Source organism: Vespula pensylvanica, chromosome 15 (genome assembly GCF_014466175.1).
Source record: "Vespula pensylvanica isolate Volc-1 chromosome 15, ASM1446617v1, whole genome shotgun sequence".
NCBI classification, from domain to species: domain Eukaryota; kingdom Metazoa; phylum Arthropoda; class Insecta; order Hymenoptera; family Vespidae; genus Vespula; species Vespula pensylvanica.
The window spans coordinates 4,875,438-4,902,051 of record NC_057699.1 but is presented as its reverse complement, the minus strand read 5'-3'; the positions used below and the strand labels follow the sequence as shown (position 1 = coordinate 4,902,051).

The window sequence follows — 26,614 nt, the reverse complement described above, 5'->3', positions numbered from 1 at the left end:
CTCTCTCTCTCTCTCTCTCTCTCTCTCTCTCTCTCTCTCTCTCTCTCTTTGGTTGAAATAAAACATAATAATAACAATTAAGCATTATAAAGACGTAAAGAAAAGTATAAGTTCGTAGACATTTATTGTCATATTCAATTTTTCATTTAATACATTATTACCTTTTCAATTCAGTTTTTCCTTACTACAATTTATACAAGTATTTTAGTTCAGTTTACTTAGATAAATATCTAATTTAAAATAATTATTTTTACTTGTATTCACATTCATTCAGCTGCTACAAGTTCCTTATAGGATATCACAGAAGGTATAGTAGGATTATGTTCATGTTTGAGCTTCCAGAATACTTTATCACCCATATCAGGATTATATCCTTCTGAGAATTCTCCACCAGGAATCTATACAAATACAATTTTAATCGTTATAAAATTATAATATTACTTTTATGAAAAAGAGTAAGATGTTATGTAATCATAGATATATTTTAGATGTTACTATAAAATTAATAATTTGTTACATTAACAATGTCGAACAAATTTGTAACATTATTATTCCTTAAATGATTTGATTATAATATAACATCTACAAAATTACTTATTATATACATATTATATTGTAACAAATTATATATTTACCGATTGTTGTAACTCAGCAATCTTTTTTACGTCATCACCAAAATGATACATTTCAGAAACTTCAAAAAGTGGTACTTGAGATTCTGCAATGATCAGAGATCTATTTCGACGGGAATACATCTGTCTTGCCTCATCCAATTCAGACAAATTTAAGAATAGCCAATCGCATAACTTCTTTGGATTTTGATCATTATATTCCATATCTATCCTTTCTATATCGTCGACCACATCTTCGATATTCCCACCATTTGCCCAATCATACATTAATAAATATGCATGATTAGAAATTTGTGGTAAATATTCTTCTTTATATGCAGTTTCTATATCAGTAAGATATTTTGTTGTTAAAACTTTTGAATTTACTTCATAAGGTATACATCTCTTCTGTATTCTTTCCTGTATAATATTAAGATAAATTTAGATCAACATAATATATATTTATATTTCATAAATATTTCCAATACTGAATTAGAAATTATATAAACTATCTAAATATATAAAATTATAATAAATTTACCTTAACTACATTGACTGGAACATCCAAATAAATAACCAAGTGAGGTTTCCTACAGTAACACATTGTTGCTTCTATAACTGCTTCATAGAAACGACGACATTGACGATTTAAATATCCTGCTTGATACATAGCATTCATAAATACAAAATCTGAATATAAAGAACGATTAAGCACTACTCCTTCTCCAGTTGATAGTACATGCAACAATGATTCTAGATAAGCATTTAATTTTAATAGATAATTTGTAACTTGTAAAGCTGGCACGCAATGGTGTTTTGGATTATTTAAAAATGTTTGTATATCATATGCTTGCAATTTCTCAGGCAATTGTGAATTTAACGATCTCATATCAAAACCATAAGCATTTTTATATAATAAATCAAATGATGGAGATGGCATATATCCCATTTCAAGTTCTTTCGCCAATTCTCTGGCAAATTTATCTTTCCCAGCAGCTATAGGTCCTTCAACAACTATAATTTTACTGTTCTCATCATATCTTTCTATGGTGTACTCAAAGAAACTTAAGGCAGTATATTCTTTCTCTTGATAAGGAAAAGGTGGCGGTCTAGGTCGTTGAACTCGATTAACTTTTCCACTAATATGTGCTTTCTGTAGTACATTAATGGTTTTTGACACCTGTAATCAGATTTATTAGTTATAGGGATCAAAGTCAGCTCATTTATAAATAAACAATCATAATCGAGAAAAATTCAATTATTTCTATTACACATATATGTACCATATTATTCTCATATCTCTGAAAATAATTCTATACTATTTCATTCTAAAAAATGCATCTTTTTAAAAGACTAACCTTACATAATCGATTAAATAAACCACTTAACGAATGTTTATCAATACACGCACGAAAAATTAATGCCATGGTAATAAGATATATATGTAAATAGATTAATACAATAATAAACAGTTGTATTTTATGTACGCAAACAAGAATCAAACATGATCTTATGTTTAATAGTCTTAGTATATCAGACTCACTATACGTTCTCCTTACGTCATTAACTTGATCGGAGGAAGATCTCTATAAGTAGCACTAATACAAAATCGAATTTGCAATAATTCAAATCACAATAATATATATGCATATGTATATGTATTCTAAATTTGATATTGCTATATTATCGTGATTAAGAGAATAATAAGAATATTGCCAAGGATTATAAATAAAACATATCCAAAATAATTAAGTTTCAAAAAATAATTTAAATTTCGCGCTAGAATTTTGCTCGTTCTATCTAATATATCATAGGTGGTGTTTTCTACACAAATGTAAAGCAATTTAACCTATCTTTTGACAATATATTGTTCCTGTTGAAATCTTTTCGCACGTGTTATTACAATATTGTATAATTCCTGTTATAAAAGATTTTTGAAATTAAATTATTTGAATAAAAAGATGAGCACATCTTTTAATATAACTGCAGGCTTTAGGGAAGATTGCGCAATATTGATCGATCGTTTCGAAAAAGTTGACGATATAAGGTTTAAAAGTTTTTGCGAAATTTGGAAAGATTTAAAATTTAGTTTAATCTTTAAGTAAGTGAAATTACTTTTTTTTTCAATTAATTCATATCTAGCTAACATAGTTGATTTCATTATTTATAAAAGTATATTATTATTATTATTGTTGTTGTTGTTGTTGTTGTTGTAGTTGTAGTTGTTGTTGTTGTTGTTGCTGCTGCTGCTGTTATTATTATTATTTGAAATTATTTTTATTCATATAGAGACAAAGAACATGTTGCAGAATTAATGGAGTTTTGCGAAGAAATATTACATCTAACGAAACAGTATTTGTTTTCTGGTACATTCAAAGAACGTATTTGTGGCTTATATCTTTTATATGGAATATATTTCAAAATGCCATGTTTTCAATTTAAAATTAGAATTACATTAACGGAGTGGCAAATGATTATGGAATTACATAATCAAATAAAGGAAGGAGAACATCATGATGCCAATTATGTATTAAGCAAACTTATCATCAATAATGCTTTTAAACATTGTCTTTTTGATCAAGAGGTATGCATGTGTATACATGTGTATACAAAAAAAAAAAAATTAGATTTTTTGAACTAAAATACCTTGCTTATTCTTAATTATTTTTTATTTATAGATTAGCTTTGAAAAATGCTTCAGAAAAAGATATTATTATAACAACAATCCTTATTCAGTTTTATCGTCTATTAAAAATATGGGTGAGAAAGATCAAATGTTTGAAAAGATAAATAAATTAAGTAAAATGTATCACCAAAAGAAATGTGAAGCAATTGACAGCAATACTGATAATTGCAGTTTAAATTTATTTAATTCTAATTTTGCGACTGAGATTATAAATGATATTCATAAGTTTAGTAGAGGTAAGGGATACAATAAAAAAATGAGTACAAGTGCTTCAAAAAAAGATATTAAAGAAATAGAAAGTGACAAGAAAATAAAACAACCGTAAGTTCATGTGATTATTTTTGGCTCTATTGTTATAAATGATATATATTGTATAGTTATATTTATTTTATTAAATATATATATATATATATATTTTAGTCAAAGAGATCTAGATGATGCCTATCTCTCTTCTTCAAGTGATCTTGGAAGCAATGTATCGCCATTAAATATTACTGATAACAATACTGAAAGTTTAATGAATGAATTTGCAGAGTAAAAATAACAAAATAATCTGTAAGTATTATACATCATTTATATAGATTACAAAACAAGATGCACAATATGTAGCTTTTTCCACATTTATTAATAAGCACACAAAATATCAGTAAAGAACATGACTTATGGAAAATGTTAATTATTGCAAATTTAACAATTTTAGCTTCTGCTTGAATATGACAAGATTTCATATTTTTAGAGATAATGTCACATGTTATGGCCTATGGACATTAAAGCGATTAAATTAAATTCCTAAACGTGCGTTGGAAATGCAATTCAATTAAATTTTTAAACTTAAAAAAGTTGGTTACACAATAACCTGCAGTGCTTTTGTCTGATCTTTTTTATAGCATAATTATAATTATATAGACAAATATACATACATATTTATATATGTGTATATATATATATATGTAGTTTGTGTATATAAAATAGTATATTGCTTTTTTATTATAAAATCTCCTTTGATGTTATTCATCAAGCGGCTTTTAGCGATAAATATATTTAATTGTTGACTATGCCACACATGCGCGCGCGCCCGCACATGTACACACACACACACACACACACACACACACACACACGTACGTTTGTAATTAAAAAATATAATCTTATGGCAATATCTAATAGATATTTGAACTTTTCAATAGACTTTTAACTGGTCATTGTCATCGAATCCAGCACTGTGTCCTGCATTGCGCACAATAAAACTTGTTCCATCGTAATGCATGCGCCGTTCTCCTCGACGTACAAATAGATGAGACGTTTGACCCAACGATGCTGTGCAATGTAGAAACGGAGTTGTCAGGGATGCTGTTCCATTGCTAGGTGACGTTCGTAGCTGATACTTGTTGCTATTACGTGCAATTCTGTTGAAAATTATAATGAATTTGTTGCAGGTAATATTCATATTCTTAATTATTATTAATTTCCTTTATCTTATTTAGTGTTTTTTAATTAGTGTTTTTATATAATAAGGACTTATACACATATATACTTATTAATAAACTTACTAATAATAACTTAATAATATAAATATAAAAATACCTGACAAGACCATCTGGAGTCTGAGAAATTCTGACATTATTTATGATCCAGTTTTCAACACCTTCATCCGTCATCCAATATTGAGCAGCTCCCAGAGCTGTGGCTGCTTCTTGCAAGCACGACGATCCATGTCGCGAGCCGGAGTAAAAAACACTTAATGAAAAGTCCTGAAATAGCGTCAAAATGATGTACAACTGATGTAATTGCAATCGTTACTTGTTTACAAAATCGATAATCTATTACTTGACTCATGTCCGAAAACGAGTCAGTGGTTGTTCTAGTTCCCGCTGCATCCACTAAATATACAAGAGCACATTGTTCACAGGTAAAACTTACACCCTTGTACCACATCTTCGCGTATCTATCAAGATCGATCGAAATTAAAATTGATTATAATGTCCTTATTTTTCTATAATTTTTCAGAAATGACTAACTTATTATTCCCATGCGTATCGTGGGCCAAAATTTCAACACGCGATCCATATTGATATATTCTTCCATTTGGATGTAGTAATGCAGCGGCTGCTCCAGAACAGCTTAACGAAAGCACGATATTATTCTGCACTGACGAAAGATGTATATAACGCATATGTGTAACTGTTTTGTGAGTGTTCTTTTTTTCGTTATTACTGCGATAACATTATTGTATCGCGTTAATATAAGTATAATAAGGATATATACGCGCAGAATGATTATAGCGTTAATATAAGTATAATAAGGATATATACGCGCAGAATGATTATAGAATGAGAATTGTTGTTCGTCGAATGCCATCGAAGCGAAGCGAAATGAAGATCCAAAATAAGGAGATAAAACGATGGGCACACCTTAAAATTGATCACTCTTACAGCACGGTCGACCGTCATGTCAACTCGGATCCTATTGCGAAGTCTCAGGGAAATGGTACCATGTGGCGTGGCAACAGCACCTCCTGCACTTGCATCGGTCTCGTGTTCCCTCCAATTTTCTGTATAAAGGCAGGCCTCCTCCGTCGTGTAATACGGAGTGGCCATTGTTTTAGGAGTTCTTGGCTGTCTCCAAATCGCCGCCGAACTCGAATAAGTAGTCGCACCTGTTATACCGCTCCATTGGTCCGCTGGTGGCGTTTCGAAGTACTTGGAAAAGTCATTGTACCGCTGAAAGGGTTTGTTCTCGAATGATTAAAAAAGAGCAGGCATGAGAATGTGAATTACGTACTTGAAAATTAGCATCCTCGGTCTGCGCATGATAACTGTGCGCTGTATAAAGTGATCGTGGTCGCATTGGCGTTGCAGGTGCGCTTTGGCTTTGAATCGGCGCCACGGAACAGGCCGGTAACAAGGTTGTTCCCTGTGGTCCTGTTGGCGCGACACATTTCTGCATATCCTTCCGGAATTCGCCACAGGGATTCGCCATGATTTTTTTTGCCTATTATTGTTGTTGTCGTTGTTGTCGTTGTTAAATTATTATATTTGGACGAGTTATGAAAAAAAAAAAAAACTATTAAGATAATAAGTTTTAGATAAACCTTGGAATCTCTGGTCACACTTTTAGCTTTTTTGCGACGAGCTTTTCGGGGTTTGGACACCGCCGTTTGGCCTCCCTCGTTTATGCGATCCACGGCTGAAGCGATTTTTTCCTCGAAACTTTGTTTTCTTTTCAAGAGCGATCTTTGTCGAACTTATAAATCTATGTTTGATTCATGAAAAACCTCGTCCAAGAACTATCATTTGCTACTCCTTTCTTCTCTATAAAATTTTCTTGTGAATCAAGGAAAAAGATTGCAAGTCAGGCGGGGAGAAATCGAGACCGATATATAATATTCCAGAGGAAGTTCATTCCGAAGAACGATTTCGCGATCTTTGCGATAGAAAACAATTGAGGAATTTGATTGCCCGTTGCCGTTGGCGATCGTGAGATCGGCCAGAGACGTAACCTACTTCGTCTCTTTTTGTAAACGTCGCATTATTCGTATGTTCATAGACGCCTCGTTATTCTAGTTGGCCTGTTATACCTTCATCACGATGCCACGATACCAGTATTAATCAACCACTCACTCTCAATCTCTATCAATTTTTATGTATGGACATTTAAATAGCGACACCATCTTGTACGATGTAAATACTCTTATGTGCGTATATATACGAAAAAATTAATTTTTCCTAAAAGCAAGATTTATTGCCGTTCGAAAATGATAAATTTCAATAACTTGTTATATTATCACGCGAATTAAATATTTTTAATTATATCCATTATACATTATACATAAGAAAATATTACTTATCTCTTATACCTAATTATAAGAGATATAAGCCGGCCTACATACTTTAATTTATATACTTAATGATAAAAAAATTGATCACTTATCGTTTTTTAATTGTATAAATTATAAAAGAAAGAAGAACGTGTGTTACGTTGATGTTTACGTTAATTAAAATTTATGCAAATATTTTTTCTTCTCGACGTTTTTTAGTAACCACCGTGCCTGGTTTATGTTGCGCATCCGGATGATTAAGTAATTCTGGTGGACAAGTAGATATTGGACTTGCAAGAATTGTTTGTTTCAAATCATAGAATAGATGACTGTCATCTTTTGTACAGAAAGAAATAGCAAGACCAGCTTTACCAGCACGCCCTGTTCTACCAATACGATGTGTGTAATCTACAAACAAATACAAATTGCATTAGTAAATATAAACATTCCCAATAAATTTGCCATTTATATTTTACAATCATACCTTCAATAGTTTTAGCCATGTCGTAATTAATAACCATAGATACATCCTTAATGTCAATACCACGTCCAGCTACATCAGTAGCGACTAAGATATCTTTACTTCCACTCTTAAGAGACGCAAGAGCATATTCTCTTTGCTCCTGGCCTTTACCACCATGAAGAGTACACGCGTTATACTAAAAATAAAATGTTTTCATCGTAATCATACACACACACACACACACACACACACACACACACATGTACATATAATATATATCGTATATCATTATATTTTACCCCAAGTTTTTCCAATCCTCTTGCAAGTACATCTGCACCCTTCTTCTGATTAACGAATATAATAACGGGTGGTTCAACACCTCTGCTAAGTATTTCCATAAGTTTTTTACGTTTATCAGCTTCACCCATTATGTGAACTATTTGTTCAGTTCGTTCTGTAGGTTTACCGACACTACCGATATAGACTACAGCAGGTCGTCTTAGGTAAGTTCTTGCCAAACGTTCCACTGCAGGAGGCATAGTAGCTGTAAACATCACAGTCTAGAAAATATTAAAACAAAAGATTAAAAACTTTAAAAAACGACGATTAGATTATTATTTTACCTTAATACTTGTGTGTGTGTGTGTGTGTGTGTGTGTGTGTGTGTGTGTGTGTGTGTGTGTGTGCGCGTGCGTGTGCGCGTGCGTGTGCGTGTGCGTGTGCGTGTGCGTGCGCGTGCGTTAGTATGTATCACCTGTCTGTATTTTTTCTTTGTATTATAATTAGCCAAAAGTTTTTCTTCGTTTTCAGCATCTTCGTTGTCCGGTTTCAAATTTGTTACTGGCATATATTCCAAAATTTTCTGTACATCTATATAAATAAATGTACAAATTATTTTGTATATCAATCTTTAGTAAAGCAATAGTTTAATATATAACCTGGTTCAAAGCCCATATCTATCATTCTGTCAGCTTCATCCAATACGATATATGTACACTGATTTAAAACTAAATATCGATTTTCTAATACATCTATCAATCTTCCAGGGGTAGCAATAACAATCTAGAATCAAAAATTATGTTAAAGATAGTTTAGATTGAAATTATAATTTTCTTAATAATTTATCTCTTCTTACCTCACATCCCATACGTAATCTAAATCCTTGCTCCTCTCTGGACAAACCACCTACTACAACAACCGTCCTAATGCCTAATGGTTGCCCAAACTTATTAGTTTCTTCTTCAATTTGTTGTGCTAGTTCACTAATGAAAATAAGAGAAATTTAATAATACCTTTAATAATAGCTATGTTCCTATGTGCGTATACCCTGTATATATGAATATATGCACGTACTTGGAAAAATATTTTTTAAATATATAACATACCGCGTTGGAGCCAAAATTATACTATAAGGACCTTGATCAGCTTCTTCTAATCTTTCAATTTTGGGTAAACTAGTAATCCATAATAAAAGAGGAATTAAAAATGCCAATGTTTTTCCAGAACCAGTTTCAGCAACACCTATAATATCACGATTTTGGAGACCTATGGGTATTGCTTGCCTTTGAATAGGCGTTAGATCCTTATATCCCACTTTATCGATAATATCTAAAATTTCTTTTGGAAATCCAGATTCCTTCCATGACCTAATAGGATCAGGAATACGTCCTCCTTTTATCGTAATGTTATAATCCTCTCTAAATATACGCCAATCTCTTTCGGTCATTTCATTAAGAGCTTTCTCAGACCAATGACGATCGTCCCATTTTTGTTTCTCTTCTTTTCTTTTTACTTTTTTTAGTCTCATTCTTTAAAAGAGAAAATATATTATTGGTATAACTTTCAAAGATAAAATGTAACTGAGAGTAAATTAAAATACTTACTTTTCTTGTTCTTTCTCTGCTTCTGTACGCCTTTTTTCTAACAATTCTCCATAAAATTTACTTTGATCACGTTTTTGAGCCTTAATATCAATACCTGCAAGATTACCCCTTCCGAAAAATTGTACCTGATGTCTTTCTTTATATATACTGTTGTAATCAACGGATGTATCCTCCGATGTATCCCAGTCAAATACAAATTTTCTATCATTCAGTCTTCTTACACGGCGTTTTTTCTTTACAAGACCAAGATAGCGTTCTTTAATAGCTTCCACTTCTTTTTCCTTATCTTTATCCTTTATTTCTTCTTCTCTTGAACGCTGCGCATCTCTACGTCTGTTTTATAATATATAAAAATATTAGCTTTATGTATAACCTAAAGCAAGTCAAACGTTTGTAAGATAAAACTTACCGTTCTCTGTCATCCCAATCTCTTTCCTTAGTTTCACCCCCAGAGAAAAATGCTTTGCGCTCTTCTTCCTGTTGCTTTTTTATAGCTTCTACTTCTTGTTGGCGTTTTTCTAACGCCAAAGCCGCGCGTTCTTCCTTAGTTAAAAATTTAGGCTTTGCGCGCGCTTCTTCTTCTGCCTTTTTTTTAGCTAGTAATTCTTCCAAACTCAACGGTTCTCTCTTTTGCGCTGATTTTAATTTCTCTTCGGTTTCTTCCTCTTCCCTTTTAACTTCATTTTTGACCTCTTTCTTTGCTTCTTCCTCAACAGAAAATATTGGACTTCCCTTACGTTTTTTATCATCTTTTCCCTTATCTTTAATATCTCGTCTGTCTCTGGATCTATCGCGATCTTTTTCGCGAGATCTATCTCTTTCTCTCGAACGATCTCTGTCTCGCGATCTATCTCGTTCGCGTGAACGTTCTCTAGATCTCGAACGTTTTCTATCCTTTTTTCTATCTTTCGATCGGCTTCTGGAACGACGTCGATCACGTCGTTCTCGATCTCTTTCACGATCACGATCTCTTTCACGAGATCTACTACGTCTAACAGTTTTCTTATCGTGTGCCATTATCACGCTTGCTGTAACGATAGAAAAATAATGATTAGAATTATTTGAGGTCATAGACGTGAACGATTTCTAATATCATTTACATCTTATTCTGAAAGGTTTGTTTCATATCAACGGGGCGTACGTACATACAAGTAGCATGCAATCTTGTAATGTCAAATCGATGCAATCATTGCAATTGAAATTATTTAATTAGAAAAATAATTTCAATCAACATTTCAATCTTAATTCTATTTGTATTTTTCATATACTAAACTAAACTCCATAATATGTATACCAAACAAAGAAACCGTATTCTCCTTAAAGAATCTCATAGAAACATATACGTTTATATTCCTATAATATTTCCTAAAGTGCTGACGTATTTAAATAAATTTTTATATGAATGCTTACAATTAGATTTATAAATAATTCTACATATAACAAGTAATATTTATAATATGCATCAGTATGCAAAAAGAAACGATTTGCTTGAATCAGGGAACATAATATTATATAGATATTCGACAACGAGTGAAGACATGTTTATATTATCAGCGCCACTCTAGTACATGCCCAACGTAAGCTCGAACTTAACAAGTCCATAACAGTTTTCTGATCCTGATACTTCCTTTGGTCGTAGTCTTTCCTATTTCCATATAAACGAAATCGACAATTTCACTGTTATTTATCAATGGACAAATTTTATTTTTATGTAGTAAGCATTATATACTACGTTCATTATTGAATATCGCGTTGGATGTATGTATACGAAAATAATATTACCAAATATTTGTCTGCAATATCGATATTTGTTTATTTTTTCGCAACGTTGGATGAATCCACCAAGAACCAGCAAGTTCCTTAATAAATCTAACACAATTGTCAATGTCATCGGATAAGATTGATAAAAAAGAAAAAAAGAAAGGAGAAAGGAGAAATAAATGTGCGTGCCTGCATGCGCGCGCGCGTGTGTGTCGCGCATAAGCTCTTTTAAAATTCTACCTATTCTTCTCTTCATATACATATACATTGTGGTGTAATCGGTTATTATCCAGATCACATGATCAACGATAACGGGCGCTGTATTAGATTCTTTGATATTTCATACTTTGACCCTTTGTATTACCTCAATCTCGTAAAAGGCAAAATCACGAATCAGGAATAAGAAATAATAAGCATGGCTAGTAAATAATAAGTAAAAGTCAAAGTGAGATTGGTATGACTTTCCCTCCTACGATATATGATCGATCCCTTGAGAGGTTGGGATAGCTGATTGAAAGAAAAGTTGCAATAAGTTTATTTTTTTTTTTCGTTTAACTCATAACCGCTCGAAAGCATGGCTGGATTTGTTTTAAAGGTCAAAACAAAGTCAGGACAAAAGCTTGTAAATGGGCTTGTCCCGCAGGATAAAGTAGCTGTGTTGAAATCAAAGCTAGCTGATGTGACGGGTATATCCGTTGAGGCTCTTCACGTCCTTGGTGGTTTTCCGCCGAAGGCGATCGATCTTAATAATGAATCAGCTACAATTGCGGATAGCGGTATAGTTTCTGGTGACACCCTGATTGTCGAAGAAAAAGAAGTTATTAACGGTGCTCAAATAGCAAGGGAAATTGGTAGATCTCACATAGTAAATGATGAAACTTTCATTAATACTCCAGGTGTACTCATGAAAATGGTTGTACCGGCAGATAATTCATGTTTATTTACTAGCGTTGGCTATGTTCTGAATGGTATGCTATACTCTTCCGATGGAATTATGGAATATAATTATTTTTTTACAAACTCGAAGTTTATTCAAGTCGGATATATATTTCTTATATAGGAAAAGTTGATCGCAATTGCTCAAGTTTTATGAGAGAGATAATAGCAAATGCTGTAGCTGCAGATACTGAAGAATATTCGGAAGCTTTTTTGGGTAGACCTAATGCAGAATATTGTGAATGGATTTTGAAATCAGATTCTTGGGGAGGAGCTATAGAATTGTCTATACTGTCAAAGTTTTATGGACTAGAGATAGCTGTAATCGATAGTATCAATGCTATAATAAATAGGTTTGGAGAAGATCAACATTATGCTCAAAGAGTATTTCTTATATTTGATGGAATACATTATGACCCACTTTATTTGGAACCGCTCGATGTGAGTTGTAATAAGTTATCTCAAAAAAGTAATGCAATTGAAATGTATTACTCTTTTCGTACTTAAAGTACAGTTACTAAAAGCATTAAATACATTTTATTTTTTCTAGGGTGGTAGTATCCAAACGATTTTTCCGACGGAAGATGATAGAATGTTATTAGAAGCTGCAGAACTTGCAAAAGAAGTGAAGTCTAGTCGTCAGTATACAGACATTCAAAAATTTAAATTAATGTGCTACGATTGCAATGTAAAATTAAATGGACCAGTTGCAGCACGACAACATGCCAGTGAAACAGGCCACAAGAGCTTTGGAGAAGTGCCTGTATAATGTAATTTCAATTTGGTCGTGCACTATATGATAAGTATTTTTAATTAGACTGCCATGTAAGGTGTTCGATAAATTAGCCTCAAAATGATTTTTCACTTGATGAAGGCTTGAAAACATTTAAAAACTATGCGCCAATGTTTCTCCTCTCCTAAATATGCATATATACTTATACGATGCACTCTTTGGTAGAATTTTATAAACAAATAATGAGCACTGGTTTTTAATTTAGCTGGAAACTTCTTTTCAACAGTGATCATAACAATTATTTGTGTGTGCGTGTGTGTGTGTCTTTTATTTCATTTTATAGAACAAAATTATTACAGATAAACTTATGCATATTATATTTTTGAAAAAAGTCTATAATCCATTATTTATATAAATATTTCTTTTTTTTTTTCTTGAAAGTAAAAGAAATTACTTTCACATTGTGCATCTTATTCATCTTGTGTAATTCTTTGGTCTAATGGTTGACAATATTATAATTAAAGCGAAGGATATATTATTTAATTGTAAAATTGGATATATATCAGTATTGTCCATTTCTCAAACTAGCGTGCCTTTAATTATAGTTATCTTAACTTCATTTACAATATGTGAAATTGTGCAATACTTGACAAAAATTCAATTCATTATTTTTCGTTTAGTCTGAACAATAATTTTCTAAAACTCAGTTAAAACATAATTTAATTATATATACTATATTATTAAAATATATATTATATATTTTATATTTTTCCTATACCTAGCATTATTAGCAAAATTGAAAATCTATGATGATGAAATATGTTACTGTAAAAATTGTCATTTTTATTAGGCCAACTTGTTCCATGGCATTTATATATATTATATTTTGAAAGCTATAGCTAATAATATAGAATTATTTTATGAAATTCACACAATAGGATCAGTTTAATTTTATTTGAAAAAAGTATAACTTGTAAAAATAAGACAAAGAAAGACAAATGTTGTAAATTATAAATTACAATGCAGTTATAATGGTAATAATACTACTATTTAAAAGTAATGATTCCTTGGAAGTATTCATCTTCACAGAACATGTGTGTGTGTGTGTGTGTATGTGTGTATATATACGAGAAGAAATTATTGTAAACAAATAATACAGTAAAGGTTATTAAATCGATTACTTTGATATAGACATATGTACTAGGTGTACTTTAGATGTATTAAAGTACTTTAGACATATGTACTTTTGTTAGATTATATTATTTCTATGCAGATAGATGCACAGATAGATAGATATCGAATATTGCAGGAAATTATGTCCAATTGTTGGATGAAAGTAATGTTTATTAATGATTAAATTATAGTAAATTCTTTTCTTTTCTCTTCTTCGTAGATATAATATGCATTGTTACTCGTTTCTACATTTATCGTTTATTTAAAAAGATCTTGAATGTGTTCCAATATCGTTAGTACGATAATTCATGATTATATATATCTAGTATTTTTTTTGAATCTATTATGTCTGAAAACAGACAGAAAAGAATTTATAACTATTTATTACTCAGGAACTGGTAGGAATATGATAATATATAAAAGAGTTTTACAAAAATTTATATTTATATAATCATATAGAACACATTTTTCAGGTCACGTTTATTCATTATATTATTATCATGAAATTATTTGAAATAAAAAAGAATTATTTACACTATCTGTTTTTCATATCTTTTTTTCTTAATAGACTTTTATTTTTGGACATAAGCATTACTCATTAAATATATTATTTATGTCACTTCGGACCATAAATTGTCAATATTTAGATATTCAAAATATTCGTTAGCAGCTCCAGAATAACATAATGTTACGAAAGTTTATAAAAAATACTTAATGATTAAAAAGAATTATTTTTTAAATTTATCGCACAAATCGCAACATAGTATATATATATATGAACGTCATTAATCATCGCCATATTGTCATAAAAATTCCGATATCTTAATAGAAGCTATATAGGAACCATGATAGTAGTGTATCTCCATGATAAAAGTACACATAATGTGTTTTTAGACTGTCTTGTTAGATGGCGCTAAGGGTCCTACAAAGTTTGACGAATTTATTCCTATGTTACACAAAAGATACGATTGTTGATTGGCTGATGAAATGAACAGAAAATAAATCATCAGTTTACCATCTATGTTTATTAGACAAGTAAAAACAGAACAAGACGAAGAATAGAAACATAGTTCAGTCGTGTTTTCGTCTTCGTTGAGAGAGTGTGGTGTCGTCGTATTGTAATTAGATCATATATTTTTATATCGTTATATTGAAGTTCTTTGTTATTCGGAAACAGTGGTAATTAAAGCTCTACCGTTCACTATTTTGAAGGGTGATAATTAAGTGGATAATTGTAGATGAAAAATGATCATGCGATATTTTTTCATCGTTAATGTCGCCATTGTCGACGCGTGACCAATCATTATAAAAAGGTTACTTCTTTATTAGTTTAAGACGTATATTCGAACACTAGATGGAAAAATTTGAATAAATTTCAGTCTCAAAATAAAATTGTTATTTATAGATATATCTAGAGGTATATAGATTTTTACAATTTTTATCAATTCAGAATATTCATTAAGTTTAAATGTTAAAAATGAAATACGTTTAGTTATATGTAATTATTAACTCATTGAATTATAAATATAGTTGCTTGTAATAAAAAAGTTATTATGCTTTTGTTGAAGTATTTACAGTTTTAAATATTTTTAATTAATTGATCGTTCAATTGCACTATTCTACAGATGAATTTAAATTTTTATATTGGAAAAAGTTATATATTACTATAAAATTTTAAATCATAAAATATTAGAAATATTATTGCTTCTAAAAATTTTAAGAAAAAAATGTTTGAAAACCTATCTGAAATCACATTAATAAATAAATAAGAATAGACCGTTAAATTAAATTACATGTCAATAATGAAACATGTTATATACTGCGATTTTTAATTACAGATATTGATAGTATGAAATAAAATAAAAAAATATAAGATATTCTTAATATCAATTTAATTAGTCTTTCATTTAAGCATACAAGTTCGTATATAATATTATCATAAGGTACTTCTTTTTATCTTGATCCGATAAAGATGAGAAACATTACGATATTACTTATAACCTTTAAAATTAATAGATTTATATGTTCTCTCTCCGTCCCTCCATCCCTCCTGCTCTTTGTGTGTGTTTGTGTGTGTGTGTAGCACGCGCGCATGTCAGTCTGTGAAATACATTCTTTCTCATTTGCATAATTTATATTACAGTTACAACGCTTAGATCGAATACTATACAACGAATAATAATTTGATTATTGGATAATTTTTTTGGAATATTCTAAGAAAAAAGAATAAGTTAGCAAAATGGTAATTACTTTTATATATATATATATATATATATATATATATATATATATATATATATTTGTCGTGCAAGTAGTAATAAAAACTTTTATCTTTTTTCGTTAAATCTATTGATTGTAATCCAGTCATCTGATATTATGTATAATAATTAATAGATTTAATCTATAAAATGAAATTCTTTTAATAAAATTGAATTTTCTTGATTTGATTTTATCTTTTGAAAGTTACAATTTATATAATCATTTTTGTGCCAACATACAAACTAACGAGCATTGATTAACAATTTATATTCACGATAATTATAATCCAAGAGAAAAAGTTAAACTCATTTATATAATCTATTCGAGCATGACTTATATAAGATATTTATGATGAGAATAAAATATCTAAAGGTGCATAAAGATATTTCAACGTATATATACCATAATATGTAAATATAAAATATAAATTATGAGATATATAAAAAACATATTTATACCTCTATATCTATTTAGTTTAGATAATCTAAAACTTGTTTTACGTTTATTTGATTGCACGATGTTTATATGCAATATAATATAGCAATAAAAAATTAGTACTAGTTGCAAACTGAATATAAAAAAGTGATAGAAAATATAGTAAAATATATATATATATATATTATGTTGAAATCATTCAATTATTTATCATTTCTTTAATAAGGTATATGATTATAATAGATAAAAGGTACTTGATCAAGTCATTACATCTCGTATTATTTATCTATGTTCGTAGATAGAAGCATTATATGTATATCAACTTGGCTTTATTTCTCGCGCATATATCCATCCACTAATAGTTGAAAATGTGTTAGAAACAGTATTATATATGTAGGATAAATGAGTATCATTAATGAATTTTCCAACTTTTTCGTAGATACACCTTCCATTGTGCAAGAAAAACTATCATCCATTAATTATTTTACAGTCCAACTGTAATACAATTTTTAAACAATTGCAATAAAAGTTACTTTTGATAAGATAACTTAATATTTTTAAATTCATTTCTACTTTTATCACTCAATATAAAATAAAATATTGAGATATGCATCTTTAGATCTTTGATGTAACATGATGTAAATTGTATAATAACTTGTAGAAACTCTTGTCATTTCTTTATCCGAGCAATTCTTCTTGGGGATGCCAGAGAAAGTAATAAAGAAATTCGGTTAAGTATATCTTTTGTTTCCTACCTCCTTCAAATCTTTTTTCAAGTTGTAATTACACGTAGCTTTCTCCTTTTTGTTTTCTTTTTCTCCCTCTGTCTCTCTCTCTCTCTCTTTTTTTTTTTTTTAATCTATATTTGCTGTTTATAATTACTTCATTACCAATTCATGAGGTATAACTTCTACTTTTTTTAAGGCAGTCTATTATAAATAAAATGATTTATGCTGCACTAACTTGTTCCATTCGAGATCATATAGCTTTAATATATCATTCGTCATTGCGTTATGTATGGTAATCTAAGCATAGGGAACCGAATTATATTCAAGATGAGAATATTTATATGAGAAAACATTAATCACTCGGCATTTATAACTATTAATTACTGCTAATGGAGTTCCTGATGCTTTTACATATTTTAAGGCAAATAACTTAAAGACATATCTACTCGTATATAATGCGGCTAAGCCACCAGATTCAAAACAGTTTATATATAATTTATTGATTATGGGAGCTATCTGCATCTCTTGAACCTTCTCCAGAATCTGTACATTCTCCCCTCTGGTGATCTTTAAATTTTCTATCTTTATAATCGCGTCTGTAATAACGATTTTCAGAATCTCTGCGATCCCTTTGTGAGCCTTGACATCTATACTTGCGATTACTATATTCTCGATGATAATTAAGATAAGCTTGATATCGACGATAACACGAATCAAAGATCATAGCATCTGAATTTATGCTACCATTTTGAAGTTGAGGTAATGCAGTGTTTTCAGCATCTGTATGAAGATCCTGTCTATCGTATCGATTTCTTCCATTTCTATGATAATCAGAATTATGATCAAAGCTGTAATAAACATAAGGCATACAAGAATCTCTATTGAGATATAAAACAAATATGGGTGCTATTAAGTAATACCTCTGAATTCTGCGATGCGAGTAGCTCTGTGTCTGTAATGGTGGAAATTTGTGAGATGTTGATTCCTGTATTCCAGTTATAGACGATACACGGCTATGATGACTATTATTACTATCTCGTGCCCATCCACCCCTACTTGTACCTCCATTATTTACTGATGCTGCCTTTAATGTTGCAATTTCCTTTCGTTGATCTGTATTTTCTCTATGCAATTGTTTTATCACTGCATGTGCATCTGCCAAACGTGTTACTATATCTTCTTGAGAAGGTTCTGATCTACCCCCTACTTGAATTCCCACATTTGTCACATCTATTTTTTTCTTTTGCTTCTCTAATTCCTCTAAATTTCTATAGTGCAAAATATAATTCATTAAGTTATTATTAATATTTTAATAATTATTCTATTACTAGATTAATATTATTAGATTAATACTAACTTCTTTTGTTGTTCAATAATATCTGTTAAACATTGGTTGTGTGTTTTTGCATCTTGTAATGAGGCTTTAATATCCTGCAAATCTTTTTCCAAGAGTTCAACCTGCAGTGGTGTGACGTTCACGCATACTGGGCTACCCTGTATGTATATGGAGTTATAATAAACAAATAAATGTGTGTGTGTGTGTGTGTGTGTGTGTGTGCGAACGTGTATATAATTTATAATATATAGAATTTTTTTTTTTTTTACTACTTCATAATTCCATTCTTTGTTAGAAGGTATAAGACCTTTGGTTTCGCGAACCCAGTTCCATTATCTTCAGGGGAAGAAGGACTGCTAGGTACACAAGTCGTCCCTTTTGAAAAAATTAATTGGAATTGCAAATCTGAAAAAATTAATATATATACTATTATAATATATAATATAAATAGGGTATATTATAAAAAACAAAGTAAAATTTATATCATGATCATTATTCTATATACCTCTGTTTCTTTGACGTAACGTTTCAACTTCTTGATGTAAAGCAAGTAAGGTTGCTTGATGTTGCTCTTGTAGAAATTTCATATTTTGCTCCAATTGAGCTGCTCTATCTATATTCATATTTTGTTGTCTAGTTTGTATCATTCCATCGTTTCTCTCATTTAAAGTAATGTCATGCGGGGTTGTTGGTTTCTTTCCCTATGAAAAAGAAAGGAATACAATGAAACGCAAGACGATGACAATAATATCAATTTCTAATTCTTTCTACTAAAATTAACTTACTTGTGAAAATGGTACAGTTGGTAGCTTCATGAGAACTTTAGATGTCATATTTCTTATATATAATTATTCTTCTTTAAGAAATTATTTCTTTTTATAATGTGCGTACCACTATTCTATAAAAATAATTTCTCTTTATCATTGTTACATCATATACAGTATTGTCACATAAAAGAAATTTTACGTTTTAATTATCTAAAGGAAAAATCTACATTTTTATTTATTAATATCTTGTATATTATCTAATCGCTTATATTGCTCTTTTTAACGTTGTATTAAGTTATTCAAGATGTTATATGAAAGAAAATATAAAAAGTATAATATAGATGAAAAGAAACGAATGACATTTAGAAAGAGGGAGATGGAGAGATCACGATATGTTAAAAAGAGATAGAAAAAGTGATAAGCTTTTAAAATATAAAAAAGACAAATAAATCTAATGAAAACATCAAACAAATAAAGACACAAAGAGAAAAATTATTACGAGCGAAGTTATAAATTTATAACTGTGCATTTTCACTTATAGACCATGAAATTGTTAATGTTATTCGTTTAAATGATTTTCTCTTTGTTGAAGTTCAAGAAAAATCTCAAGTTTTATAATAAACAACGAAAAATTAAAAAAATGTAAAAGATGATAATCCGAGTTAAACCATAGAATTTTATGGGGTGTCTTGTAATAATTATCAAACGAATTGCATGATTTTTAATGAGAAAAGTAAGAGAAAAAATGAAAATGCAAGAATCGTACACGTATAAAAAGAAATTGTTGACTTTATTCACACGATATTAAGCACTTTACCGAGTGGTATTTAAATGCGCGACGAGCTCCTGGAATGAAACACACCAAAGAATCGTACGTTCGATTGAGATTCCAAGTACGATTGTGCGACGATCAAACACCTCGAATCTACTGAACGTCACTTAATTCTCATTTTTGATTGGTTGGCAAACGTACAAGATGGCGACCTATTCGAATTTGTCTTCTAAAGAATCAAGCAAGATCAGGTGCTGTTAGCGAAGAAATTTCGCTCATTACGTATCATTCTCGTATAAGAAAATCTAATAAAAATTATCTCTTACTTTTATTGCACTGTCCATGATAATGACTCAAGTGGAATATGTTTATTATCGAAAAGGCGCGCCTTATACGATGCCTTTAAGAATTTGGCGCCGCGCAAAATCCGACTCTGCTCGTCGAATAATCCAAAATAACCATGACGAGACCTTGTAGCCGCGCAAGTATTGATCGGTGGTGGTGATTTGACGAGCGATAACCGCGCCCACCCTTTCATCCTACTATCCCTATGAATAACACACCTTTCGTAAATGTTACCGCGCAAAAAAGCGAACCAATCTCTCTGTACCTTTTTCAAAATTTGGCGCGTAAGTTAACAGATTAAAAAGATACATTTTATTGATAGATTTTAAATAATTAAATTAAATTATTTAAAATCTATCAATGAAATTACGACATAAAAAGTTTTAAAAAATGAAGAACAAAAAAGAAAAGAAAAGATATACTTCTTAAAACGGAAACTGAGTTGTCCTATTTCCAATGCACAAATTTCAAGTTCGTGAAAAAATTATTGACGATTTCTTCGTTTTACATCGTGAATTCAGGACAATTGACAATTGATGAGAAAATTAATGTGCGAAAAAGTCATCGCGATTATTTTATATTTGTTTTATGTTAAAAAAAAAGAAGAAGTCGTATCTAGTGGCAGTAAATAGGTATTGAGTGAATATCGCATTAATATATTTCTAAAGCATCTCTTTCAAAGTTCGATAAGTGATATCGAATTTAAACCAGCAATTGATGGCTTGCCGCAAAACGAAAGGCATTTTCACAACCCCCTGTTCTTGATTTTCATCCAGGGCGGCATATTTCCATAGTTCTATTTTATCAAATTCTACACATACTACCTTTTTATACTTTTTGACATTTAAATGATCCAAAACGGATGAATAGACGAAACTATAAAAAAAAAGAGATAAACCTAACCAAAGAAAGAATGTCATTTTTATTAGCAACTTCGCAACTCGGCTACCTGACGAATAAGGAAAAGGAAGACTTTTTGTATTCAGACGAGGATGGAGAAAATTACAATTTCAAGGTGATGAAATTTATCCAAAAAAAAAAAAAAAAAAAAAAAATGAAATAGAATAAATGCAATGAAAAAAAAAAAAAAGAAATACTTATACTAGCATTATTATAATTTTTGGGGGGAAATTCTGGTATTATATTTTAATATGTGCGTATTTTTTAAATTTAAGTACATATCTGGAAATCGATTCAAGTACATAATAAAAGATGTGCAAAGAGAAAGATGTAGAGACGAGGAGGAACGTGCATGGTGTAGATTTGTAAAACAACAAGAATTAAACAGTAATATAAGGTAAAATATATGCAATGGCAGTATTCTGTCTTTTTTTATTACTTCGTAGATATAATATTATATCAGAAAGAGGCTATTATTATTTATAGATAATAATACATTTATTTAGCACTACTAATGAGTATAACAGGGAAGACAGAGAATTAAGAAGATTGGAGGAAGATGCACTTCCGGAATATAAATTAGGATCTTATGTTGAAGGCAGTAAAAAGAACGATCATAAATCTATTTATCCAGTAAATATGCGATATTGTAATGCTTGAAAGAAAAACTTTGTTTATTAATAACTTCATTCGTTCTTTCATGACATACTTTATTAATTAACAGATAAAAGAACACGGAGAAGAAAATTTTACAAACAGGATAACAGAAACAAAAAGCAATGATACTATTACTATCGACATGGATCGGTCGATCTTAAGAGAAGATTTATTGCCATATATGAGATTTATAAGATCTAAAAGATCTTCAGATCTGAGAAGAACTTCGTCTGATATTGTACAAAGGAAACATCCAAAACAAGACATAGTAGGCAATTTTGAATGCAATTCTACCCCAGAATTGAGCATAGAATATGAAAGCGATAAAGAAGATAATATTTCCGTGGAACCAGATCCAGTGACTGCGCATAGAATTGTAATAATGCAACAAAGGATCTCTGAATTGTTAGATGAAATCTCGTTCAGATTAGACAGAATTCCACTGCCCGATGGTGACATAGACTTGAAACGGAGACAACAACGTGTTATGGAATTTTGTATAAGATTGTCGAGAAATTATTTATACGATCTTACCAGATATGTCAATGACATTCAGAAACATATGCGCGCTATTTCACCATCTGCAAAGATAAAATCTGGTCGTAGAGGCATTACGTTTCACATGCAGATTATCGAACAAAAATTGATAGCTTCTCATCAGTTATTATTGCATGGATTAACTGCTTATTGTAGGCATATTCCTTGTTCAATTCCGCAAGGTCATTCTAAAAAAATTAAAGAACTATTAAAAGTAGTGACCGATTTGAAAGATATTTGTGATCATATTCAATTGACTAGAAATTATTTTGGCTCTGGAGACACCTGTACGTTACCACTGGTAAATAAACTCTTTCCAAGTAAACCAAAAAGGAAAAAAAAAAAAAAAAAAAAAAAATAGATAAAGCACAGATAAGTTACATGCAATGTACATGTGAAACAGTAAACCTTGAAAAGCATAAAAAAACGTCAGATTTGAATTCGCTTACAGGTTCTCTAATTGCAGGAAAAAGAGACACAAGCCAAGTGTAACGCTATTTTGTCTAAGTTGAAACTGAGTTCAGGAACTGAATCGCAATTAGATGATTATAATACAGTTTCAAATATAATTATTCCACTGAATGTACCACGGGCAAGAAACCGTTCTAAACGTAAGAATTTGGAAACTCGATTGAGAATGTATAATAATATGGAAGCTAAAGCATATAAGAGCAATTTTAGAAGAAAATCCTCAGGTATATGATACGTTTGATAAATTTTTACAAGCTAATGCTTCAACTATATTGATTTACAGCATGTCATATAAAGGATAAAAAAACTGATACACGTCATAATAAAATTATTTATAACGAACATTTATCTTTACCGCAACAACCAAATTCTAGTCCAATTACGAATGCATTTTCTAAAGAAATTATCCAAGAGGATGACACAAAGTATAAAACATCCTTGAAAGAAGATGATATTAAGACAATAATGGGAACAGTTCCTGTAGATTCTGATAACGTAAGATAATTTAGTGTAACATATAATATAACGATATAAAGAGATTATTTAATAAAAGGAAATTAAAAGATATCTACAAATATAGGATACCAACTTGGAAATACAATCCAAGCATACCAATAGATTGCTATTATCAAAAAAGGCAAAGGTCATGAAAGAGTCGCCTAATAAATTGTATAATGTAAAATTTTATAAAGGCGAGGCGAGACATAATAAATTAAGAAGTAGTCAATCAAATCATTATAATGATTCAATAAATAAGGTAATATGTATTACGAAATAATAGCTTTTCCATTTAATTTATTTTCTAACAGATACAAATGATTTTTATTATAGATAAATGATTCAGCAACTTCCGACGAAGTATTGTTTGAATTTCTTCCAAAGTATCAATCTTTTCAAGATTTTAATAATAAAGATATTTCAAATGGTGATTTCAGAAATCATATAACCAAGAAACATTCTGTATCAAAAAGGTAAAGGTTAAACGCAATTATGTGTCGTATTTTGATATTGTTAAATAAATGTTTTCAACTTAAAACAGCAGAAAAGAAATCAATAAGGATAGAAGAAACATGAATTTGATTTGTCTCTCATCCTTGGATAACATGTCCAACGAACGTACATGTTATAATGCTATGAGTCACCTGGACAACCATAAAAGTGTGAGTATGATATAGACGCAACAATGAAAATACAGTATGCTTTGACAGAAATTTCACTGTCAATTTTTTTTTTTTTTATTACTATCAAATAAGTACATAAAAACAAAGAAAAGAAAAAGAAAAAACATTTTACAGCAGAATAGTCTCATCCAATTATTTATTTCTAAAGAAACTGAAGCGAAATTTTTGAGATATAGAATAGAATACTATCATTTATTTAAATGTAGTCCGATGTATTCCAACAATACGCAAAATAAGCCATGGAATATTGTCGCATGGTAAATATGTAGTCATTTTCTTTATATATACCTTATATCATTTTGGTATGAAGTATAGATAAATTAATACGCGTTACAAATAATAATTTTGAGCTTTCATTTTTCAAATAGGATTTCTGATAAACTCGTGGATGAATTAATCAACGAAATTGCAAAGGAATTAGAAATGCAAGATATAATCCAAAAAATGTATCAACTAGAATTTAAAGAATTTTAATATATACGTATACACGCACGCACGCACGCACGCACGCACATTTATATATATATATATATGACATATTTCTCTCAGATATATTAATTACGTATGATAGAAAAGAATTATATTTATTTGAAAAGCACAAAAATTTGGAATGTTTTTACACGTACGTTACTTTTATAAATAAAACGTTGATATTTTAAATAGTAGTTTTACTTCGTATATGTTTATTTTGTTTTCCCCTTTATTTTCAGTTCTTTCAGCGAATATATATAGAAATATATGACATATAAAATTGTATTTTAAGAAGGGGACTTATTTATATAGATCATCTTTTAGTTATCTATAAAACAACATGAAAGATCAAATCTGTTTTCATTTTTTAATTGACATTAGTATCTCGCGCGAGAAGATCCAAGTGTAATAAACAAAGTAGTTTGAATTTCGTTCACGTTTGATCATGTGATATATAGTACACATAATCAGGCACAATCGATCGCAGCGCTGATAGCAAAGCAGTACGATTACGTGCTATTGATGCGTCGCAATCGTGCGAGGGACACGAGTTCGTTTTCCCGAGGTTTCGATGAAACGTAAATTTCGTAAGTTATAATTAAATAGCAAATTTGGCATATGGCACTACTCTCGTAATATGTTTGTGATAATATAATAATAAATTCTACAATATGAGAATTACAATTTTAAAACTTTATAAAGATTTATTACGTTACGGTGAACAGTTAAGATTTACGGATAAAAAATATTATCGAGAGAAAATACGAGAAGAGTTTAGAGAAAATAAAACTCTGACCGAAGCGGCAGATATCGACTTCCAATTGAAGGTAATTTTATCGTAAGAATTCTTGTTAGGAATATTATTTTGAAACGAATGTAAGCAAAGCGTAATTTATAAAATTGAATGTTGATCACTGCAACGTTATCGCGTTACTATTTTATATGCTTATGTTTCAGAAAGGATTGATGTTATTGAAAAGTCGAAGAGTAATGTAACCTAAAAGGTACATTACGAAAATTTATCAAAATAAGATACGTTCAAAATGAATATACACGTTAATGCTTTATTTTCACGCGTAGCATCAATTTTGAGTAAACGTTCATTATTTTATGACGTATTTCAATGCATCGATAAAAAAATACTTCTTTTTCATATACCTAGTTGTTGCAAGAAGGATAAGGAAACGAAGCTTCACCATGCGCAACGTACAAGTTTCTACAATCAAGTACGTCTGAAATCGTTTAAACGTTATTTGGATTATTCGAAAGTACCGACTATCGATGAGAACGAACTTGAGGAAAGATTTGTAAAAGGAAGCGGTCCAGGTGGTCAAGCAACTAACAAAACAAACAATGCTGTAACTTTGAAACATAAACCGACGGGGATCGTCGTAAAATGCCATGAAACGAGAAGTTTATGGATTAATCAGAAACGCGCGCGAGAGATAATGATCACCAAACTGGACAATTTATTAAATGGTGATCAATCGATCGAAAGTCAAGAACGCGTGCTTGGTAAAAAGATGTTAATAAAGAAACGACAAAGGCAGAAGAAACTATCAGATTTAAAGAAGTCGTTTAAAGAACGCGAAGGACTCGTATGAATCGATAAAGAATCTCTATCGTTGATATGTAGTAGACAAAAATAAAGAATAAAGTCTCATTGACATTGACGAAATAATCGAACTTTAA

The 26,614-nt window shown here is 30.2% G+C and overlaps 8 protein-coding genes across 20 annotated transcripts; 4 read left to right on the top strand and 4 right to left on the bottom strand.

The window, feature by feature from the left end:
- Window positions 1-105: 105 nt before the first annotated feature.
- Window positions 106-2,179, bottom strand: LOC122634601 (NADH dehydrogenase [ubiquinone] 1 alpha subcomplex subunit 10, mitochondrial). Its single transcript, XM_043823695.1, has 4 exons — window positions 1,970-2,179; window positions 1,153-1,791; window positions 636-1,031; window positions 106-398 (listed from the first exon to the last, which is right to left on the bottom strand). The coding sequence occupies exons 1-4, from the start codon at window positions 2,036-2,038 to the stop codon at window positions 267-269; spliced, it is 1,236 nt and encodes a 411-aa protein (XP_043679630.1). The 5' UTR covers window positions 2,039-2,179; the 3' UTR covers window positions 106-266.
- Window positions 2,180-2,514: 335 nt separating this feature from the next.
- Window positions 2,515-6,064, top strand: LOC122634549 (snRNA-activating protein complex subunit 1). 2 transcript variants are annotated; one of them, XR_006328421.1, is made up of 8 exons: window positions 2,515-2,712; window positions 2,901-3,195; window positions 3,290-3,618; window positions 3,718-3,852; window positions 4,485-4,733; window positions 4,933-5,206; window positions 5,305-5,485; window positions 5,732-6,064. XR_006328421.1 is itself a non-coding variant. In XM_043823596.1 (5 exons), the coding sequence occupies exons 1-4, from the start codon at window positions 2,573-2,575 to the stop codon at window positions 3,833-3,835; spliced, it is 882 nt and encodes a 293-aa protein (XP_043679531.1). In that variant the 5' UTR covers window positions 2,515-2,572; the 3' UTR covers window positions 3,836-3,852; window positions 3,998-4,086. The 2 variants fall into 2 exon arrangements, 1 of the variants encoding a protein (XP_043679531.1); XM_043823596.1 differs by lacking the exons at window positions 4,485-4,733; window positions 4,933-5,206; window positions 5,305-5,485; window positions 5,732-6,064 and adding an exon at window positions 3,998-4,086.
- On the bottom strand, window positions 3,904-6,369 carry LOC122634548. The gene is made up of 4 exons (XM_043823594.1): window positions 6,079-6,369; window positions 5,709-6,017; window positions 4,882-5,048; window positions 3,904-4,703 (listed from the first exon to the last, which is right to left on the bottom strand). The coding sequence occupies exons 1-4, from the start codon at window positions 6,274-6,276 to the stop codon at window positions 4,478-4,480; spliced, it is 900 nt and encodes a 299-aa protein (XP_043679529.1). The 5' UTR covers window positions 6,277-6,369; the 3' UTR covers window positions 3,904-4,477.
- Window positions 6,370-7,075: 706 nt separating this feature from the next.
- On the bottom strand, window positions 7,076-10,930 carry LOC122634542 (probable ATP-dependent RNA helicase DDX23). Of its 2 annotated transcripts, none has more exons than XM_043823582.1 (10): window positions 10,871-10,930; window positions 9,870-10,488; window positions 9,461-9,793; window positions 8,963-9,385; window positions 8,713-8,839; window positions 8,516-8,639; window positions 8,332-8,447; window positions 7,877-8,137; window positions 7,599-7,773; window positions 7,076-7,522 (listed from the first exon to the last, which is right to left on the bottom strand). In XM_043823582.1, exons 2-10 carry the CDS (start codon window positions 10,475-10,477, stop codon window positions 7,299-7,301), a joined length of 2,391 nt encoding a protein of 796 aa, XP_043679517.1. In that variant the 5' UTR covers window positions 10,478-10,488; window positions 10,871-10,930; the 3' UTR covers window positions 7,076-7,298. The 2 variants fall into 2 exon arrangements, with proteins under 2 accessions (XP_043679517.1, XP_043679516.1); XM_043823581.1 differs by lacking the exon at window positions 10,871-10,930 and adding an exon at window positions 10,606-10,801.
- A 203-nt stretch (window positions 10,931-11,133) lies between these two features.
- LOC122634547 (ubiquitin thioesterase OTU1) lies at window positions 11,134-13,050 on the top strand. Its single transcript, XM_043823593.1, has 4 exons — window positions 11,134-11,174; window positions 11,817-12,189; window positions 12,282-12,598; window positions 12,708-13,050. The coding sequence occupies exons 1-4, from the start codon at window positions 11,151-11,153 to the stop codon at window positions 12,924-12,926; spliced, it is 933 nt and encodes a 310-aa protein (XP_043679528.1). The 5' UTR covers window positions 11,134-11,150; the 3' UTR covers window positions 12,927-13,050.
- Window positions 13,051-16,941: 3,891 nt separating this feature from the next.
- LOC122634546 lies at window positions 16,942-20,590 on the bottom strand. 2 transcript variants are annotated; one of them, XM_043823591.1, is made up of 7 exons: window positions 20,406-20,590; window positions 19,607-19,719; window positions 19,327-19,522; window positions 19,129-19,226; window positions 18,843-18,979; window positions 18,406-18,753; window positions 16,942-18,333 (listed from the first exon to the last, which is right to left on the bottom strand). In XM_043823591.1, the coding sequence occupies exons 2-7, from the start codon at window positions 19,652-19,654 to the stop codon at window positions 17,982-17,984; spliced, it is 1,179 nt and encodes a 392-aa protein (XP_043679526.1). In that variant the 5' UTR covers window positions 19,655-19,719; window positions 20,406-20,590; the 3' UTR covers window positions 16,942-17,981. The 2 variants fall into 2 exon arrangements, with proteins under 2 accessions (XP_043679526.1, XP_043679527.1); XM_043823592.1 differs by having other exon boundaries at window positions 16,942-18,306.
- Window positions 20,591-20,704: 114 nt separating this feature from the next.
- On the top strand, window positions 20,705-25,111 carry LOC122634543. 10 transcript variants are annotated; one of them, XM_043823585.1, is made up of 12 exons: window positions 20,705-20,989; window positions 21,635-21,720; window positions 21,881-22,002; window positions 22,112-22,238; window positions 22,330-23,100; window positions 23,266-23,494; window positions 23,554-23,765; window positions 23,851-24,027; window positions 24,102-24,241; window positions 24,313-24,430; window positions 24,566-24,708; window positions 24,820-25,111. In XM_043823585.1, exons 1-12 carry the CDS (start codon window positions 20,911-20,913, stop codon window positions 24,923-24,925), a joined length of 2,310 nt encoding a protein of 769 aa, XP_043679520.1. In that variant the 5' UTR covers window positions 20,705-20,910; the 3' UTR covers window positions 24,926-25,111. The 10 variants fall into 10 exon arrangements, 5 of the variants coding, with proteins under 5 accessions (XP_043679520.1, XP_043679519.1, XP_043679518.1 ...); XM_043823584.1 differs by having other exon boundaries at window positions 24,310-24,430; window positions 24,569-24,708; XR_006328416.1 differs by having other exon boundaries at window positions 20,706-20,989; window positions 24,310-24,430; window positions 24,628-24,708; window positions 24,820-24,956.
- A 352-nt stretch (window positions 25,112-25,463) lies between these two features.
- On the top strand, window positions 25,464-26,603 carry LOC122634551 (mitochondrial translation release factor in rescue). Its single transcript, XM_043823598.1, has 2 exons — window positions 25,464-25,749; window positions 25,880-26,603. The coding sequence occupies exon 2, from the start codon at window positions 25,966-25,968 to the stop codon at window positions 26,524-26,526; it is 561 nt and encodes a 186-aa protein (XP_043679533.1). The 5' UTR covers window positions 25,464-25,749; window positions 25,880-25,965; the 3' UTR covers window positions 26,527-26,603.
- The last annotated feature ends 11 nt before the right edge of the window (window positions 26,604-26,614 follow it).